Source organism: Balaenoptera physalus (assembly GCF_965194825.1).
Source record: "Balaenoptera physalus genome assembly, chromosome: 3".
Classification (NCBI taxonomy): Eukaryota; Metazoa; Chordata; class Mammalia; order Artiodactyla; family Balaenopteridae; genus Balaenoptera; species Balaenoptera physalus.
This window is the reverse complement of record NC_138890.1, coordinates 27,616,553-27,637,458: the sequence shown is the minus strand read 5'-3', so window position 1 is coordinate 27,637,458 and position 20,906 is coordinate 27,616,553. Positions and strand designations below refer to the sequence as shown.

The 20,906-nt window shown below is 34.5% G+C and overlaps 1 protein-coding gene across 6 annotated transcripts in view; it reads left to right on the top strand.

Annotated features, from left to right (window-relative positions):
• The window catches only part of RANBP17 (RAN binding protein 17), a 306,501-nt gene that overhangs the window by 51,262 nt on the left and 234,333 nt on the right, over positions 1 to 20,906 (top strand). For all 6 annotated transcript variants that reach the window (XR_014262049.1, XM_082456403.1, XM_082456404.1 and 3 more), the window contains one exon: positions 14,963 to 15,068. Coding sequence is in view for 5 of the 6 variants with exons in the window: in XM_082456403.1 (XP_082312529.1) it covers positions 14,963 to 15,068 (106 nt within the window). In the remaining variant the exon portion in view is untranslated. The remainder of the gene's footprint in view (positions 1 to 14,962; positions 15,069 to 20,906) is intronic.

Genomic DNA, 20,906 nt, shown 5'->3' with positions numbered 1-20,906 from the left:
ATCTTCTGTAAAGAATAGCAACCATACTTTAGTGCCTTAAGAATCCTGCAGATTAAGAGCAGTCAATTAACTCTTCATGATTTAAAAAATAAGCAGCACACAAACAACAAAACAAGGTACCATGACTGAGCACTAACAAAAACAGTGAATGGTTTATTTGATTCAGATCTCCTCAAGGACTTAAGATATTGGAATTTTATAGGAATATAAAATAATTATGTATGAAATGTTTAAAGGAAAAAGAACTACAGATGAGCAAACAAGAGAATGAAAAATGACCAGGCAGATTGAAGAAGACTCAAATGAAACTTTTATTATTGAAAAAAATATTTTTTGTGATCTAAAATTTAATGAATTTTTTAAACAGTAAATTAGAGCCTGCTGAGGAAAGAATTAGAAAATTGGCAGTTAGATTTGAAGAAATTTTTAAGAATGTGGGGAAACAAGGAAAGTAACTTTTTTTTTTTTTTTTAAACTGGTGAAGGATTTATTTTTCTATTTTTTATTTAAAAAATTTTTTTTGGCCGCACCTCACAGCACGTGGGAATCTTTGTTCCCCGACCAGGCATCAAACCCGTGCTCTCTGGAAGTGGAAGTGTGGAATCTTAACCACTGGACCACCAGGCAAGTCAAAAGTAGCTATTAAAAGAGAAGTTAAAGGATGGAATGAAAAGGTCAGATATGTCAAATTGGATCCCAGAAGATGGAATAGAGAGAATGGAACAGAAGCAATAACGGAAAACATTCTTTCTGAGAATTCTTTAGAATTAATGAAGGACATCCATCTGTCAATACAGCAAATCCAAAATGTACCAGTCAAAAAAAAACAGCACTTTAGTCAAACTGTGTAGCTCCAAAGACAGAAAATCTCAAAAGCAGCTTAAAGAGTGTAAAATAGAGTGAAAAACTCACTTCTCAACAGTAAAAATGTAAGCCAGAAGATTGTGGAATATTATTCTCAAAAAATTGAGTCAAAGTAATGGCCATCGTATAACTGTATGTCAGCAAAAGTATCTTTCATGAACAAAGATACTGAAACCACTTTTGGACAAGTGAAAACAGAATTTTTACTACCAGTAGATCTTTACTGAGGTTCTTTATTAAAAGTTTTCATTAAACGTTCTAAAGATTATTTTTCAGGAAGAAGGGACATGATTCCAGAAGGAAGGAAAGGAACACACAGAAATTGGTAAACACACAAATCTTAACAAATATAGCCTTATATTTTTTAAAAAGTTATTGTTTTTAACTTGTGAAATTAAAAAAGAAACTACCATAAACAGTAGTACATGAGAGAGGGATGTGATAAGAATTAAAATTGTCTTAATGCTTTGTTTTATTTTGGAAGAGAATTAAGATGGTAAAATTTCAAGAGTAACAAAAGTGTAAGATATGTGATTAACTTCCATCACACAGTAGAGGAAAAATAATGAAATAGGTAAACATGCAAATTCAGTGTTTTAAAAAGCCAAGAAAAGAAAAGAGAGACAAAAAGAAAGACAGTAATAGAAAATAACATAGTAGGAGCATTCCACATACATTATTAATCTAATAAACATAAATGAATTAAATTTACAATCAAGCCAGATTATAAAGTTGAATATTTAAAGAATTATTCCAGTGAGCCAAATGCCCATTATAAGAGACATACTCAAAACTTTAAAACGTAGAAAGTTGAAAGTAAAAGGATAAAAAAAATGTGCTGTGTAAATACGAACCTAAAAGAAGTTGGGGTAGTTATATTAATATCAAACAAGACTGAAGATAAAAAGCATTACTAGAACTGGAGATAATCGTTTGTATACTAAGAAGGTATAACAATTTCAAATATCTAGTACCTTGAAATAGTCTCAAAACGTCAAGCAAAGGATGGTAATCCTATGGGAGAAATTGACATATGTACCATTATAATGAGGAGTTGCAGTACTTTTCTGCAAATTGTTGATAAATCAAATATGGAAGTCAAAAGGATTTGAACAATATGATTAACAGACTTTATTGAACTGATGTATATAAAATGCTGGAACCAACAATTAGAAAATATTAATAGGACACGTGGCATGTTTTTAAAAAAATTGACCAAGAAGAACAAAGCTAGAGGCATCACGCTTCTTGACTCTGAACTATATTACAAAGCTATAGTGATCAAAACAGTATGGCATTGGCATAGAAACAGATACATAAATCAGTGGAACAGTATAGAGAGCCCAGAAATAAACCCATGTCCACATGGTCAGTTAATTTATGACATAGAGCTAAGAATATACAATGGGGAAAGGACAGTCTCTTCAATAAATGGTGTTGGGAAAACTATATAGCCACATGCAAAAGAATGAAACTCTACCCCTATCTTGCACTACACACAAACATAACTCAAATCGATAAAAGACTTGAACATAAGACCTGAAACCATAAAACACCTAGAAGAAAACATAGGTAGTAAGCTTCTAGACATTGGTCTTTGCTGTGATTTTTTGGATTTGACACCAAAAGCAAAGGCAACAAAAGCAAAAATAGGTAAGTGGTAAGTGGGACTATATCAATAAAAAGTTTCTGCACAGCAAAGGAAACCATCAACAATATGAAACGGCAACCTACCAAATGGGAGAAAATATTTGTAAGTCACATATTGATAAAGGGCTAATATCTAAAATATGTAAAGAACTCACAGAGCTCAATAGCAAAAAAATAAACAACCCAATTAAAAAATGACCAGGGGATCTGAATAGATATGTTTCCAAAGAAGACATGTGAATGGCTTTCAGGTACGTGAAAAGGTGCTGAACATCACTGATTCTCAGGGAAATGCAAATCAAAACCACCATGATATATCACCTCACACCTATTAGAATGGCTGTTATCTTAAAGACAAGATATAACAACTGTTTGCAAGGATGTGGAGAAAAGGGAACCCTGTGCACTGTTGGTGGGAATGTAAATTGGTACAGCCAATATGGAAAACAATATGGAGGGTCCTCAAAAAGTTAAAAACAGAACTACTATATCATCTAGCAATTCCACTTCTGAGTATTTGAAGAAAATGAAAATACTAACTCAAAAGGATATCTACACCCCCATGTTCATTGCAGCCTTGTTTACAATAGTCAAGACCTTGAAGCAACCTAAGTATCCATTGCTGGAGGAGTGGATAAGAAAGTGTGGGGTGTGTGTGTGTACACATAAACATATATATGTAAAATTATTATACATTATATAGTATATAAGGAATATTATTCAGTCATAAAAAAGAATGACATCTTGCCATTTGTGACAACACGGATTGACCTTGAGAGCATTTTAAGTGAACTAAGACAGAGAAAGACAAATACTGTATGATTTCATTGTATGTGGAATCTGAAAAACAAAACAAAACAAACTCGTAGATACAGAGAACAGATTGGTGGTTGCTATGGTGGGGTTGGGGAGTGGGTGAAATGGGTAAAGATGGTCAAAAGGTATAAACTTCCAGTTATAAAATAAATAAATCATGGAGATGTAATATACAGCATGGAAACTATAGTTAATAATACTGTATTGCATATTTGAAAGTTGCTGAGAGAGTAGATTTTGAACGTTCTCACCACAAGAAAATAAAATTTGTGACTGTGTGGTGGTGGATGTTAACTAGACTTATTGTGGTGATCATTTCCCAATATATACAAATATCAAATCATTTTGTTGTACACCTGAAACTGATATGTTATATGTCAATTATATCTCAGTTTTAAAAAGTTTACCAAGTATTAGTACATAAAGTGAGTCGCAACAAATTTCAATGACAGACAGTATCATAGAGTCCAGATTTTCTTACCAATTTGTGATTAAATTAAAACTAACCTGTAAAAATAACAAATTCCATAAAGTTGGTAATTTTATAAACATAGTTCTAAGTAATTATGGAGTAAACGAAGAAGTCTTAGGGAAATTAAAAAACAAAGAAAAGTGGAAATACAACATGTTTGGAATTCAGTAGGAAATTTATTTCACAAAAACAAGAAAGGCTGAAATGTTGTGACTTAAGCATCCAAGTTGAGAGGTTAGAATGAGAGGAGCAGATCAAACCCAAAGAAAGGAGAAAGAAGGAAACAAAGAGCAGAAATTAAGGAACTAAAAGACAAAGATTCAGTAATATCAAAAAAATCAAAAGTTAATTCTTTAAAAGTACTAATAAAATTGACAAACCTCTCATGAGATAAGAAGAAAAGAGAATTCACAGATAACATTAGGATCAAGAGGGGAAATACAGTTACAGATACAGCAAAGGTTTAAAATATAAAATTATGCGTAGTATTTTTTGAAGTCAACAAATTAGAAAACTCAAAATCAGTAAATTCCTAGAAAGATAACTTAAAAACACAAGATTTAAAAAAAAAAAATACCAGAAGTCGAAGAAGATATTTGCAACACATACACACACACTAACCCAAGCAAGGATCACCATCTAGAAGAACCTGGAAATAAATCCTAGAAATCAATAAAACAAGCAATTCTTTAGGGAAATGATCAATACCTACAAATAAGCATGTCACTACTCATAAGAGAAAGGGAAATCAAGGCACATGAGATACCATTTTACTTCCAGTAGATTGGCAAAAGTAAATCTTCCAGGAGAATGTAGATCAAAGGGAATTTTTACATCCTTCTGGTAGGAGTATAAAGTATAGTCATTTGGAAATAGAATGGAAATCACTTTGGTGTTATCTTGAAAAGTGAAACATTTGAATACCTTCTGACCTGGCACTTCCACTCTTAGATATGTCCTTTAGAAAAGCTCTTCTAAACAAGGGGACATGGCATGAGAATGTTCATAGCCTTAGTGTTATTAAAGGCAAAAAAATGGAAAAAGTTCAAGTGTCCATCAACATGAAAATGGATAAACAGATCATAATATAATTATACAATGGAATATTATATAACATTTAAAAATGAACTACAGGTATACTTAAAGATGAATTTCAGAAATAATTAGTGGAAAAAAAAACAGTTTTCAGAAAACTATATATAGTATGAAACGCTTAATTAAAGCCCCGAAACAAGTGAGACTAAAAATATATTGTTTAAGAATATATCTGTAAATGATAAAAAGATGTCAAGAAGATAGTAAGCATCAAATACAGTCATGGTTACTTCTAGGGTGCAAGGTAAGGGGAGAAGCTAGGTTCGGGTTATGGAGGTAGGTGTGACAGTATTGGTAATGCCTTGGTTGTTCAATTGGATAGGGGGTTCACAGGAGTTTGTTTTATTATACAGTCATCCCCCTGTATCTGAGGTTTCTGCACTTGCTAATTCAACCAACCACAGAAAATACTCCCCCCAAAATAAAATTCCAGAAAGTTCCAAAAAGCCAGACTTGAATTTGCCATGTGCCAGCAACTGTTTACTTAGCATTTACATTGTATTTACAACTCTTTACCTAGACTTTACATTGTATTAGGTTTATAAGTAATCTAGAGATGATTTAAAGCATATGGAGGTTACGAATAGGTTATATGCAAGTACTGTGCCATTTTATATAAGGGACTTGAGCATCTGCAGATTTTTGTATCCATAGGGATCCTGGAAATAATCCCCTGTGGATACTGAGAGAAGACTGTACTTTATATACATTACATATATTCTTTCATATGTATCAAATATTAGTTACAGTATAAAAAGATTCAGTTGTAAAATCAAAGACTTGTTTTCCTACAAAAGGGTACTGAAAGAAAGTATAGCTGTTCTAAGATACATGAATGGAATTAACTGAAATGTAATAGTTTATTGGTATTAAATAGGTCTATCTATTGAATAAAATGTCAGACCCGATTTTTTTTTTTTTTTTTTTTTTTTTTGACTGTGTTGGGTCTTCGTTGCTGCGCGCGGGCTTTCTCTAGTTGTGGCGAGTGGGGGCTACTCTTCGTTGCGGTGCGTGGGCTTCTCATTGGGGTGGCCTCTCGTTGTGGAGCATGGGCTCTAGGCATGCGGGCTTCAGTAGTTGTGGCGTGCAGGCTTCAGTAGTTGTGGTGCGTGGGCCCAGCAGCTATGGCTCACAGGCTCTAGAGCGCAGGCTCAGTAATTGTGGCGCACGGGCTCAGTTGCCCCGCGGCATGTGGGACCTTCCTGGACCAGGGCTCGAACCCATGTACCCTGCATTGGCAGGCAGATTCTTAACCACTGCGCCACCAGGGAAGCCCCAGACCTGGTTCTTGATTAATACAAATTCAGGGAGTTTTTGTAGTTGTAGTTTTAATAAAACATCATTTCAAAGTTTCTAATATAATGCCTGATACATAGAAATGTTTAATAGATATGTTTTTTTCCTTTCTTCTAGTCAGAAGGTTAGTGAGAAGGAGTCTGTCTGCCCTTTAAAAATATCTGTGGTCTATTCAAAAATAATTGTTTTATATTATGAAAAATGCCTAGTGTGGTTCTAGTTTGTACTGCTGTATATGGTAGTGTTCAATTTCTTTTGTGTGAAGACTTCAGTTAGTGTTGAACAAAGAAAATGATATGCTCTCGTTATGTGTGCTTTAATTTAGATGCTTAATGGCTTTTAATGTTACAAAATAAGTTTATTATTATATTATGATCTCATTTGTATTATATTGTCTTGCTCTTCCATATTTGTGGTGATATGGTCATGGTTTACGAAAACAATAATCCCTAAGAAATAGGTCATTAACGGTAGTTAACAATTACTTGTGATCTAGGGTAATGACTGATTTCTTTGGGATTATTGCAGTTATAAACCATAATTACAGATTATTACAGCAATAATTATTTTGTTAAAGGAAAAATTGTTCTGTTCTTGAACAGCTGCTAAAACAAGTGCCTTGAACATTTCAGAATAAATCGAAAAATGAAAAACTATAGTGGAAATGTAATCTAAGATGAGATTTAAAAAAAAATTATAGATAGGAAACTCATGTATAGGATATTTAAATTTCTAAATGCAATTTAGATTTATGGATTTACATGGTTCTTTAAACTTTGTGGATATAATTCCGTAACCAATGTAACTTTTTAACATCTATTATTCTGAACGCTGTAACTCTAATATTCTAGAGTTTTAGGGTAAGGTTTAATGTGTATGAGAAATATCACTCATTCAGTGAAATAGGAAAATTGTATTTGATAGATTAATTTAAATGCCTTTATATTTCATTGCATTGTTCATTTCTAACACTAATCCTAATTTATTCAGTTAGTAGTTAATTTTTAGAGTTAAAAATTCATGCTTTTCTGTCTCGTACAATAGAAATCACTGCTTTCTAAAACAGAACAGGGAAAGAGTAAATATACATCCTACTTCTCTCTGAATAAACTTCCATTCAAAATTTACCATAATTTTAGAAAAAATGCTCACAATTGATCACATGCTATCTTTGCATAGCATTCTTTGATATCAAAGCCTTAATTTCAAGGTCACAAAATAGAATGAATTAAAGAATAAAAAATTAAAATTTGAGAAATTCTTGTCCTATATTTAATATTTATTATTAGACAGTGATACTCATCACACTGCATTGAAAAATCATTTTTTCACTTTTCTCTCTCTCACCAGGTTCAATCTGTTGGGCATAGGGTCTCTTTCCCCCTTCTCACCCTGCCTCATACATATTTAGTTATATCCCAGTGGACGGAACATGGCACATAGCAGATATTCAGCAAATGAATTTTCTGAAAATTCTTGAGAGTTTTTTTCAGTTCAGGGTTTTTGTTTGTAGACACAGCTAACTGTAAGTAGCTTTAATTGTGACAAGCCTCTTTGGTAGAGAGGGAAGAACTTAAAAATTCTTAAATATTGTGTGACTTCATTTTCTTGAGCAGCTTTAAAGTAAAACTTAGAATGGACATATAAATATTCCATATTGATATGTTTTATGGCTTTTGTAGCTATGCTATAGAAGAACTAAAAACGGTATAGCTATTTAATAATAATAATAATAATAATAGCCAACATTTAGTCAGCCCTTGTAGCAGGAATTTTTTTTTTTTTATTTAATTTATTTATTTATTTATTTTTGTCTGTGTTGGGTCTTTGTTTCTGTGCAAGGGCTTTCTCTAGTTGCGGCAAGCGGGGGCCACTCTTCATCGCGGTGCGCAGGCCTCTCACTATCGCGGCCTCTCTTGTTGCGGAGCACAAGCTCCAGATGCGCAGGCTCAGTAATTGTGGCTCACGGGCCTAGTTGCTCCGCGGCATGTGGGATCTTCCCAGACCAGGGCTCGAACCCGTGTCCCCTGCATTAGCAGGCAGACTCTCAACCACTGCGCCACCAGGGAAGCCCAGGAATTATTATGAGTACTTTACATGCAGAATACCATTCAGTGCTGTCAGAAGCCTATGAGCCAATTATTATTATCATCTTCATATTTATAAATGAGGAAATTAAAGCCAAAAAGATTGAATAACAAGCATAATAAATAGTAGAGGCAGAATTTGAATCCAAGTTGTGCTCTTGGTGGCTAAATTGTACTGCCTCCATTTTTAAATATTGATCTTCCAACAGAGAAATATAAAAGTTTCATGTATATATAATCAGTGTCTGTTTTCAAGATGGCTTGTTTTATGAAGAGCTAGTAGGCAGGTGTTTCTACATTTACATTAGTTATAAACTCCAAAAGTAAGTTTGCTTATTTTAAATTCAGCTATTCAACAAATGTTAATTTCATGTGTCACATATACTTGGTTTTAGGGTGGCTGGTTTGGGAATCGAAAGAAGTATGAATGCCCTAGAAATGATCCCAAAGGGAGATGAAGTCTCATCTGTAGTAAAAATCTGGGAGACAGGTAGAGAACAGTCAGGATTAGGAATTAAAATGTATTAAATAAACACTTAAGAGGTTGTTGGATCATCAGGGTCTGTCTAGCTGATTGACCACTGTGTTGTTCAAATACTTCCTTTAATCAGTCTTGAGAGGAAGTGGTACATATCTCATAATGGTATGAGAATGGACTCTTGGAAATCCATTGCCTATATTTGAATCATATACTTCTTAATAGGGATTTGTGACACTAAATAAATATAGGTACAGATAATACATATAATGTTTAAAATAGTACTTAGTGCATGGTAAGTACTATTTAAATGTTTGCTATTATTTTTAGTAATAGTGAAGCTTACTTTAAGCAAAATTAGTATCTAAGAATCTAAATAGATAAAATATATAAAGAAGGTTATTATTTAGATTTAAATAATATTTTTCATTTTGAGAAATAATTTGCAGTAAGATATTTTAAAAATAATGACTCTTATAGGGCAGGTAAGTTATTATACTACATTCACCAAAGATTATGGTCACAATGTTTTAGATTCGTATCAATTATATAAAATGTGTATGCCCCACACACATTGGAGCACAATCTATTAATGATAACCTTTGTAAGATTCTGAGAAATACAGTCGATTCTCCTTATTTGGTATTTAATGTTCTATAAAGTTTCTGTGAACACTGAATTAGCAAATATTAAACCATTGCTCCTAGGGGAAATACCGGTTGGGTTCCTGCAGGCTTCTGGTCACATTTTCATCGACTGATCAACATATAACCTTGTGTTATGTGTTCCTGCTTAAAGACACTTTACATTAATATATATCATTGATTCGTTAACATTGAACTCACAGCCAACAGCGCTACAGCCCATGCCTGGACGAAGCTTAACACGTGTATTTTCTCTACAAGGTACATAATAGCTTTTTTTTTCACTTAGGAACACTAGGCAACACATTAGCACTACTCTTGTTGACTATTTTAAACAGTGAAATTATAAACAAGGAGCACAAAAGTGCAAAAACAATGTGATACCAAAAAGATACCAAAAAGGGATACTTAGCTGTTTATAGTATGAGAGATGAAACAAGAAAGCAGATTGTTGCTTTGTTTTACCTAATCTTGGAATGTGAACATTGGGCAACTTAAATTATTTGCTGTTCTGCATCTGTCCATGAATGATCACAAGTATTGATTTGGGGGATTACAAATAAATTTTACCAAGTAGGTGAATTTGCAAATAGTGGGATAGACTAGATCATACCTTGTATTGAATGTGCGTTAAGAAGCTGCTTTTATATAAGCAATAGAAATGTAACTACCATTAACATTCATTTTTAATAACGGCTCTGCATTTTAATGTTTACTAAATTGATAATAAGCTGTTAACTTCTTCTTGCCTGTTTCATGCTGTATTTTCTATGTAATGATTTCTTAATTCAATAACCCATGTCTATTTGATAACTTATGTATGCCAGGCACTGTTTCAGGCTCTGGATATGCACTAGACAACCAAACAGAAAAAATAACAGCTATCATGCAGTTTACATTCTATTGGAATAGACAAGTAACAAAGCAAGATAAATAATAAAATATATATTATGTTAGAAAGTGATAAGTGCTAAAATTAAAAAAAATAATGAATCAGGAAAGGTGGATATGAAATGTTGGCAGATTGTATTCTGGTTATCTTTTGCCCAAAACTTAGTGGTTTATCAAATAACAATTTTATTCTTATCTCTCAGTGTTCTCTGGGATTGATAAGTTTCAACTGGATGGTTCTCCTTTGGGGCCTTTCAGGTGCTGTAATCAGGTGACAGCTGCAGCTGGCATCACCTGAATGATTCTTTACTCACAAGTCTGTTCTCTTTGCTGGAATGTTTGATGAATGGGCTATAGTTGGGCATTTCTCTCTCCATGTAGTCTCTCCACATGGCTAGCCTTTAGGTCTCAGGGTATGTGGTCTTCTTACATGGTGAATGGCTTCCCCTAAGTGAACATTCCCTGAGAGACTGGAGGAAGCTGCCAGTTCTCTTAAAGGCCAAGCCCAGTACTGGAATAAGTGTCACTTCTACCATATTCTTTTAGTCAAAGCAGTCACAGTCCAGCCCAGACTTACGAAGGATTGGAAAAATAAACTCTACTTCCTGATGGCAATTTCATACATGGAGGGAAGGAATTTATGGGTGTCTTGAAGACACGCTACCATACTCTAGGTATTGAAAATTGATAGGATAACTGTGTAAGACCTGACTGAGAAGGTGCATTCAAAGTGAGACTAGTCAACATGGTTGTATCTTTTTGCAGGTACATTAAGCTGTGTGAGGATAGGCAAAGAGTAGGTGGGGATTTGGATTTAAACAATTACGGTTTCGTAAGATGAGTATGTCGGAGGAAGAGAGAAGTTGACATTGTATGCAAGACAGAGATTATAATGATTGACAGTAGAACTGGAGGTAGGTAAGCAGGGTAGAGAAGACATGAAGGGTGTAAGAAAGTGAAAAAAATGACAGATCCCAAAAAACTATTAGAACTGATAAAAAGAGTAACAAAGTTGCAGGATACAAGATCAATAGACAGAAATCAACAGTGGGTTTATATATTATCAATGAACAATCAAAAATGAAGTGAAGATAGCAAGTCCACTTACAATAGCATTAAAAAGAATAAACTACTTAGGTAAAAACTTTACAAAAGAAGTGTTAAGTCTTGTACACTGACACTGTAAAACATTAAATCAAAGAACTAAATAAATTGGAAGACATCATGGTCATGGTTCAGAAGACTTAATATTGTTAAGAAGACAGTATTCCTCAAATTGACTTAATGGATTCAGTGTAATCTCTGTCAAAATCCCAACTGGCTTCTTCTCAGGAATTGACAAGCTGATCCTTAAATTAATGTGGAAATCCAGAAGACCCAGGATATCCAAAATAATCTTGAAAAAAAAAACAAAGTTGAAAGACTCACACTTCCTGATTTCAAAATATACGACAGAGCAATAGAAATCAAGACAGTGTGGTATTGGTGTAAAGGTAGATACTAGATCAGTGAGATGTAGTTGAGAGTTAAGGTATAAACCCTCCAATTTGTAATCAGTTGATTTTTGACTGTGGTAGGAAGACAGTTCAATGACAGAAGGATTGTCTTTTCAACAAATGATGCTGGGACAGCTGGATGTCCACATGCAAAAGAATGAAGTTGGAACCCTATATTTACACAAAAATTAAATCAAAATGAATCATAGACCTAAATGTAAGAGTTAAAGCTATGAAACTCTTAGAAGAAAACCTAGGACTAAATCTTCATGACTTTGATTTGGGCAATGGTTTCTTAGATTTGACAGCAAAAGCTGAAATAACAAAGGAAAAATTAGCAATATGTACCACATGAGAATTAAACATTTCTGTGCATCAGAGGACACCATGAAGAAAATGAAAACAACCCACAGAATGGGAGAAAATATTTGCTAATCATATGTCTGACAAGAGACTTGTATCTAGAATATATAAAGAACTCTTACAACTCAATAATAAAAAAGATAAATAACCCAATTTTAAACTGAGCCAAGGATTTAAATAGACATTTCTCCAAAGAAGACATACAAATGGCCAATAAGCACATGGAAAATGCTCAACATTGTTGGTCATTAGGGAAAGACATGTCAGAATTACAACATACCACTTCATACCCACTAGGACAGATACATTAAAAAGATAATAACAAGTGTTGGCAAGGATTTGGAGAAGTTGGGCTTTCATACATAGCTGGTTGGAATGTATTGATAAAATGGTACAGCTGCTTTTGGAAAGCAGTTTGGCAGTTCCTCAAAATGTTAAAATATAGGTATCATATGACCCACCAATTCCAATTCTAGGTATATCTGAGAGAAATGAAAACATATCTGCGTTAAAAACTGTACACAAATGTTCATAGAAGCACTATTTACAAAGCCAAAAGGTGGAAACAGCCCAAATGCCCATCAACTTTGGAGTAGATAAACAAAATGTGATATACCCAAACAATGGAATGTTATTTGGCCATAAAAACTAATGAAGTACCAGTACAGGCTATAACATGGATGATCTTTACACATTACACTAAGTGAAAGAAGACAGTCACAAAGATCACATATTTTATGATTCTATTCATATGAAATAGAATGGGAAAAATCTAAGGAGACATAAAGTAGATTAGTGGTTGCTTAGGGCTGGAGAGAGTGGGTACAGAGTAGGATTTCTTTTGAGAGGGATGAATATGTTCTAAAACTAGAATGTGGTGGTGGTTGTACAACCCTGTGAATTTATTAGAAAACATTGAATTGTATACTTTAAGTGAGTGAATCATATGGTATGTGAATTATATTTCAGTAAAGTTGTTTAGATGATAGGTTCAAGTGACTGGAGGTTCCCAGTAGAACAAAGGATTGTTGGAGTTGTAAGATTCATTTTTGTAGATATTGAAATCATTACTGGTTATGATAAAAAAAAAAATACTGTTGGAAAGAGTGGCAGTGAACCAGCAGCCAACACAGTCAAAAAAATAAGGAGTAACAACCTGAAGGAGAGTAGATAATTGCAATAAGAAAGAGAATTTGGTAGTATGATGACATAGGATGTAAAGCTGAGTGCTTTTACAATGGAGAGAGAGGAGACTGTTCTGGAGGTAAAAATGAGGAACATCAAGTGAACATCTGGGTTCAAGGCCCAAGTTACAAGAGGTGTGGAAGAGAAATCAGCTACCACTTGAGAGGGTCCACAGAAGGAAGCGGGGTCATCAGGGGAGAGCATTATGTTATTAATAGGCGTTTATATTGATCATAAAATACATTTCAACTGCATATGGTAACTTAATATTGCTATCTTCAGTTTCCTACATGAGCCTTTTTTTGTGTTACTTTTTTCACTAATTATACATGTCTTGAAGCTTGAGTCTGTTTTATGAATTACTTGATCAAATTAGTGTTCTGTTTTACATTGGTAATGTATAAGGCTACATACTTAAGTCAGTTCTGATTTATTTATGGCTTTGTGATAGGTTAAGGGATGTGGATACTTACCAGGTTATATTTCTGCCTTACAGGAAGTTTGTCACCTCAAGAGACTTATGTCTTTCCAGAAGTTTGAAGGAATTGTTGATTAGTTGTAGTGACTGGTAGAATCCACAGGAACATAGGAAGAATGTGTTTTTCTTCCCACATTTATTTATCCTTCCTAGGTCTTCTAACAAGCATGGGCAGTCTCTTTTCAATACCTTGTAAAAAACACTTCAGTTCACTTGAAAAAGTTTCCCAATAGAGAAACATAGTTGATTTTAGTATTATAAAATAGCCAGCTCATCTTTGAAAAGTCAGTCCCCAAGATGAGCACAAAGTTTCTTTTTAGAAAAATAATTGGTTTGTTGTTAATTATTCATAAATGTCTCAAAAATCCTGGAGAATTTGATACATAGATCAATGAATCTAGAGAAATAAAGTAATGTACCTAAACAACAATTATTCAATAAATACCTCCATTTCTAAATTAGTCAATTTTGCCTGCCCCCAAAGTAAGATTTCTGAAAACTATAAGGCGTTGCCATTTGTGCCACTGTTATAAAGTTATTTAGTCCTTTGCTACTACTGCCTGTGAGGTTAATCTGGTTGTCAAACAATGTAATTTGCATAGTGAAAATTTTGGATTTTTAAAAAATTATGCATAAACATATAAAGGGAGTAAATGTATACCATCCATTATCTTCCAAGCCTGGGCAATTTAAAAAATGATCAGACTGGTACTACCATGATATTGACTATTCAGAGAAGGTACTGGTCATTGGATCATACTGGTACTTAATAACAGCCCTTGATGTTGACATAACATTTGGTGTTTTGTTATCAAATTTATGTTAATCAAACCTTCATGGTAGATATTATTTTCTCCATTTTGCAAATGAAAATCCTAAGCCCTAAAGAGGTAAGTAACTTATGCAAGATCACATAGCAGATTGGTAGAGCTGGGATTCATAGTTGTATCTGACTCTAAAATGTGTCATTTACACTATTATACTACCTTGGTGAACTTAAAATCCAACTCTTCACTCTGTCAAGAACTGAGTTCACAGTAGTTTATCACTTGTTTGGAAGAACTTTTGCTAATTTTAGAATATTGTGAAAAATAAGCTTTGTTTCTATCAATACTTTCTAAACGATTTTTTCCTTGTTATATATTAGGACGTCTTGCCTGGCTGGTATACTTGGTTGGGACAGTTGTTGGAGGAAGATTAACATATACCAGTACAGATGAACATGATGCTATGGATGGAGAATTATCCTGTCGGTAAGTAGTAGCCATATAATTTACAGAAATTTATGAAGTACTTAGAAATTTAGTTACTGAGCTGCTATTATGAGCTAAAGCATTTTGTCCTTTGGCCTTTTGGAGAAGGTATTATTTTCCTTTTTACTGATGAGAAAACCAAGGCTTAAGTGATTTGTAAAAGTTATATCTCTAATAAGTAGTATAGTCAAATATATTCATATGAATAATATGAGTGAGCTGGTTTTCCATATATTTTAATTCATTTTTAATAACATCTTTATAACAAAGTAATAACATGTTTTTGTTGAACACTAAAGATTCAAATGAAAAGAAAGTTATATATTAATTTGGAAATAACTACTTTCATTTGGTAAAGATCTTTGAGTCTTTTTAATTAATGTTTGAGAGTATATGTACATTACATGTGTATTTTTCAACTTTTTTTCAACAAAAGTTATACTGTAATATTGTTTTGTAAACTAAAATGGGGATACTAGTACTATATCTAATTCATTTTGGGCTGTTATAAGGATTAAATGAGTTAATAATTTTAAAATAATTTTAAAGTGCTTAGGACAATGCCTGGCAAATAGTAAGCACTATATTACCAGAAAAAAACCCCAAATAATTCTTTTTTAAAAACTCAAACATAATAATTATATAAACATTTTATCTAGACATGAAATATTCTAAGCTATACCATAATTTAAATAGATCCTTGCTTTGGGAATTTTAGGTTGTTTCTCAATTTTTCCTTATTATAAAGGTGAATATCCTTTTAGCTGTATCTTTATGTAGATCAAAATAATTTTATTAGAGTTAAGTCCTAAAAGCTGAATAGCTGGTTGAATAGTATATAGCACTTTAAAGACTTTCAATACACATTACCAAATGGCCTTCTGGAAAAGTTGTACCAGTTTATCCTCTGAACCCAAAGGCCATGAGAAGCTATTGTTGTTTCTTTTTTTCTTTTTGATTGATTGATTGATTGATTGCTATGTTGGGTCTTCGTTTCTGTGCGAGGGCTTTCTCTAGTTGCGGCAAGCGGGGGCCACTCTTCATCGCGGTGCGTGGGCCTCTCACTATCGTGGCTTCTCTTGTTGCGGAGCACAGGCTCCAGACGCGCAGGCTCAGTAGTTGTGGCTCACGGGCCTAGTTGCTCCGTGGCATGTGGGATCTTCCCAGACCAGGGCTCGAACCCGTGTCCCCTGCATTGGCAGGCAGACTCTGAACCACTGCGCCACCAGGGAAGCCCCTGTTGTTTTTTTTTTTTGCAGTTGAACACTAGGTGGTAGGATTCTTATCTTTGCCAGTTCATAGGTAACTAATGTCTCATTTTAATTTGTATTTCTTTGTTTACAAGTGGTGTCAAACATTCTTTTCCATTCCTTTTCTTGCCCTTTCTGTTTTCTCTTTGTGATTTTTTATTATATATAGATTGTATCATTCACCCGGTTTTCTTTTATGATTATCTTTCCTAATCTGTAAGAACTCAGTATATATCAAAGATTGTAATATTTTGGTATTCATTTTGAATACGTTTTCTCCATATGTTTTAATTTGTTTTAGAAATTGCTTTTTTACTGGCTTTAAATATTTATATATTAAGATCTATGAATTTTTTCTTTCATATTTTTTTCAATGCTCATGTTTAGGGAGGTTGTTCCACACCTGGATAATAAAAATATTCTGCTATATTTTCTCCTGGATCTTTTATGGTTTCAGCTTCTTATATTTAATTTTTAATATATCCAACATTTATTTTGTTATGTACTTTTTCGACAGTTTCCACGTGTTAACCAGTTAATGTCAAACCCCACCCTCTACTGATTTGAAATGCTGCATATATCTTACACAAAATTCTCATGTCTTTTTCTAGGCCTTTCATTCTTCTCCACTGATCTTGGAAGTCTATTTGTACACCACTGTCACCTTACTGAAGTCTTTAGTGTGATATTCTCCCTCATTATTATTCTTAAATATATTCCTAACTGTTTAATACATTTGTTGCCATTTTGAATAGAAATTTCTCTCTCATTTCATACCCTTTTCAACCTTTAAACTACCTCATTTCAATGAAATTTGAATCTGAATGGAACATAAATATTTTTAGTTTTTCCTAAGATTTATTATTTCCAATATCAAACCACTTTAAAATGTGACCGGGGCATTCTCAAAATGCTTTGATTAATTTTAAACCAAGTGAACAATTTGCTTCTGTACCATCTTTTAATATAACATTACATATTTAGTAAAGTGGGAATTAAGAATAATTTTTGCTATAGTTAGTCTGATTTTTTTTTTTATTGTTTTCATCATCAAGTAGAAAATTACCCACTGGCACTATTTTCCTGAAAAATATATATAACAGGAAATAAACAAAAGTGGTGTGTATTTGCCAAGTAGAAAATTTTAATTTTTTCTTTAAGCGGCAAACATATTTAGCTCTAAGTAAGATTTGTTTTGTGTTTAGCCTGTTTTCCCTAGGAAACAAAGTCTTAGTTGAAGTTTATGGGCTAAGATTTTTTTGTGGGGTGGGAAAAAGGATACATTTTCAGGGAAGAAAGAATGAAGGAAAAGTGAGTAAAAGATAAAACAGGTTATGTGTTGATTAGTTGATGAAAATATTGTGACCAGAGTTCCTCGGGAACCTATTCCTGTATTACCTCTAGGAGCAGTGGTTCAGTATTTGCTAATTCAGTTTTTATGGCCATTTTGCAGCACATAACTACCATAAATAATGAGAATCAACTATAGAAGGTGGTGTATTACACACCTGGTTGCTCACTTTTACAGTTTTCCCCAGAAACCACATGGAACAGCTGTGCTTCAAAGCAGTCCATCTTGGTGGGGGTGGGGAACGGGGACTGAGGGCAAGTGGTTTATCTGTTCACTTATTTCTGCGTCCCATTTTTTTAGTGGTTGAAATCTACTCCCGGAGTGTATAACTTTTCCATACTTCTTAGTTGTGTCCCCTGGCCTCTTTGAGGAGCTGCTGGGGAAGCCAGAGCTACTATTGGTCCTGTTGGTTGGAGGTAGGGGCTGGCTGGAGCTATGGTAGGCCTTTCCTCCCCCTGAGTGAGGATTTATAACTGCAGGAGCTGTGCGAGTCTTTACTGGGACTACAAGGAAAGTGGTTGAGCCCAGGGACAGGAGGAGAGGTGGTGGGGTTGGTGGGGGGTTAAACAGGGCCGAGTAGATTCAAGGTGGGGTATGTACCAGGACTTACATAATTTGCCTAGAAAAAACATAAATACGTGTGTTTTAACATACTGAGATTTTAAATTAAATAAGAATGATGTTTTATGTAAAATTTTAAAATATCACTTTCACATGGAGAAATTCCAGGTAACTGGAACTGTCATACTAGTGCCTTCTGGTGTTGTTATATGATAACCTTTTTTTTTTTTTAATGAATTAGTGGGTTTTTTTGTTTTTTTGTTTTTTAATTTTATTTATTTATTTACGGCTGTGTTGGGTCTTCGTTTCTGTGCGAGGGCTTCCTCTAGTTGTGGCAAGTGGGGGCCACTCTTCATCGCGGTGCACGGGCCTCTCATTATCGCGGCCTCTCCTGGTGCGGAGCACAGGCTCCAGACGCGCAGGCTCAGTAATTGTGGCTCACGGGCCTAGCCGCTCCGCGGCATGTGGGATCTTCCCAGACCAGGGCTCGAACCCGTGTCCCCTGCATTGGCAGGCAGATTCTCAACCACTGCGCCACCAGGGAAGCCCTATGATAACCTTTTTAACTCCTGGGAGGATGCTACCAAATTAGAAGTTGAGAAGCTCCTGCCAAAAATCTGTGTGTTATTTTATCAGAAAAAGGTTGATATTCATAAAAACTTCCAATGTTGTGATAATGATATTTAAAACATGTTACTTTAACATTTTTAAATATGCTGCTTTAACTTAGCAAATAAGTATATTTGTGCTCAGGCCACACAATTCTGATTAAATAAAGATAATTTTATAGTCATTTCAGTTTCATTCATCATGACCAGAATGTAAACCTCTTGAGAGATTTCCCAGGGATTTTGTCTTATCCTGTATCCTCTCTAATTTGCTGGTGGCTGCTTCTTTTCGGCTCATTCCTCTCAGTTAGGCCACCCTCTGTTTCTGTTTCTTCATGTTGCTCTCACCTGTTCATCTCCCAATCATTCCTCATTATTTATTGAAGACTTTTGCAGCTAGCTCAGTGTTTTGCTCTCTGCCCCAAACCCTGCTGTGATATAGATGACTTCAACTTCTTTCCCATCCGGTAGTGTTGCTTCCTCTTCTCTACACAAGAAACTTCCAGTGGCTTCCTGTCACACGTGAAACAAATTCCAAATTCTTGCCATAGCCCAAAGTGTACTGTGCTACTTCTCAGACCTTATTTCCTATCGCTTTTCATTCAACTCAGCTACATACACTGACCTCCTTGCTGTTGAGTATTACCAATATGTTTTCGCTTTAGGGCCTTCGCGCTTCTCTTCTGCTAGGAATGCTTTCTCCCAGATGTTTATGTAGTACTCCGTCACTTCAATCAGGTCTGTACCCAGATGTCTCTACCTCTTTTGACCTCCCTATCCAAAATAACATCCTTATCCTACTTTATTTTTCTTCATAGTACTTATTACCTCTTGATGTTTATTTGTTTATTCCACTAGAATAGGGAAGGAATAAGCTTTATCTGCTTTGTTCACTGCTGTATCTTTATCTCATCTGCCTGGCAAAACCTAAACTCTGAAGGAATTCAGAGCTTTCTCTTAATTTGTCGAGTGATAAAAGAAATTGCACACTTCTTTAGATAGGTACCATTGCCAACTAAGATATCTTTTTTTTTTTTTAACCTTAACTGAGCCCTCAGCATGGCTCAGTGATTTGTGTTATTTTAGTAATTCTTATCTTCTGACTTCCAAACACTTACTGAACTGTTTTCCTTGCATGTTTTGTCCCACATGTACCTCTAATTCAGTGACTAAACTTAAACTCGTCTCTTCCATCTACTCCCAACCCTGACTCTCTTTGTGTGTCTCATCACTGTCAACTCAATTGCCTAGGCTTGAATCCTGGGACTTCTCCTTAACTTTTTCTTTTTACTCTCACCAACATCCGTATAGTCATCAAATTCTGTCACTTCTACCTTCTGCTTATCCCAGTTAGTCCAGTTATTTCTATTACCCTTGCTGTTTTAACTCCTGTCATCATTTGCCCGGATTCATGCTACAGTTTTACTTGGGCACCTTGTTTCCTCTCTGGCTTTCTAAAATAAAGATGTGATTATGTCTATGCTTTGCTTAAAGTCTGCAATGACTTTCATTGCTATTGGGATTAAAATCAGTGTGATTTATCAGGCTCTTCGTAATCTGGGTCCTGCCTGTTTCAGTAGCCTCATCTCGTGCCACTGTCTTATAGCCGTATAGAACTTTTTTTCAGCTCTTAAATGAGCCGTGCTATCCCCCGCCCCTCGCCGTCTAGAAGGCTGCACATGCTTTCCCCTTTCTCTTGACACTCTCTGCTCTGTTCCATCCTAGAATATTAGGAACTCTCGCTAATTTCTTTGTAGTGTTTATTATAGCACTTGTCATTCCTTATTCTAATTGCTTGTTTTACTGTCTTTCCCTGCATAGGCTATAGATTTCTGGAGGACTGGGAATATATATGTTTCGCTCAGTATTGTATTCTGAACTCCTAATATATACCTGCCATATTATAGGCCTTCAAATATTTGTTGACTGAATAAATACGTATGGAATTGGATATTAAGGGGAATATAAAAGAATTGATTATCCAAAAATTCATTTCTTTATACTTGAAATGGTGTACTTATACTTGGATCAAAATTATTTAATATTTATCTTTTTATTCCCTCCATGC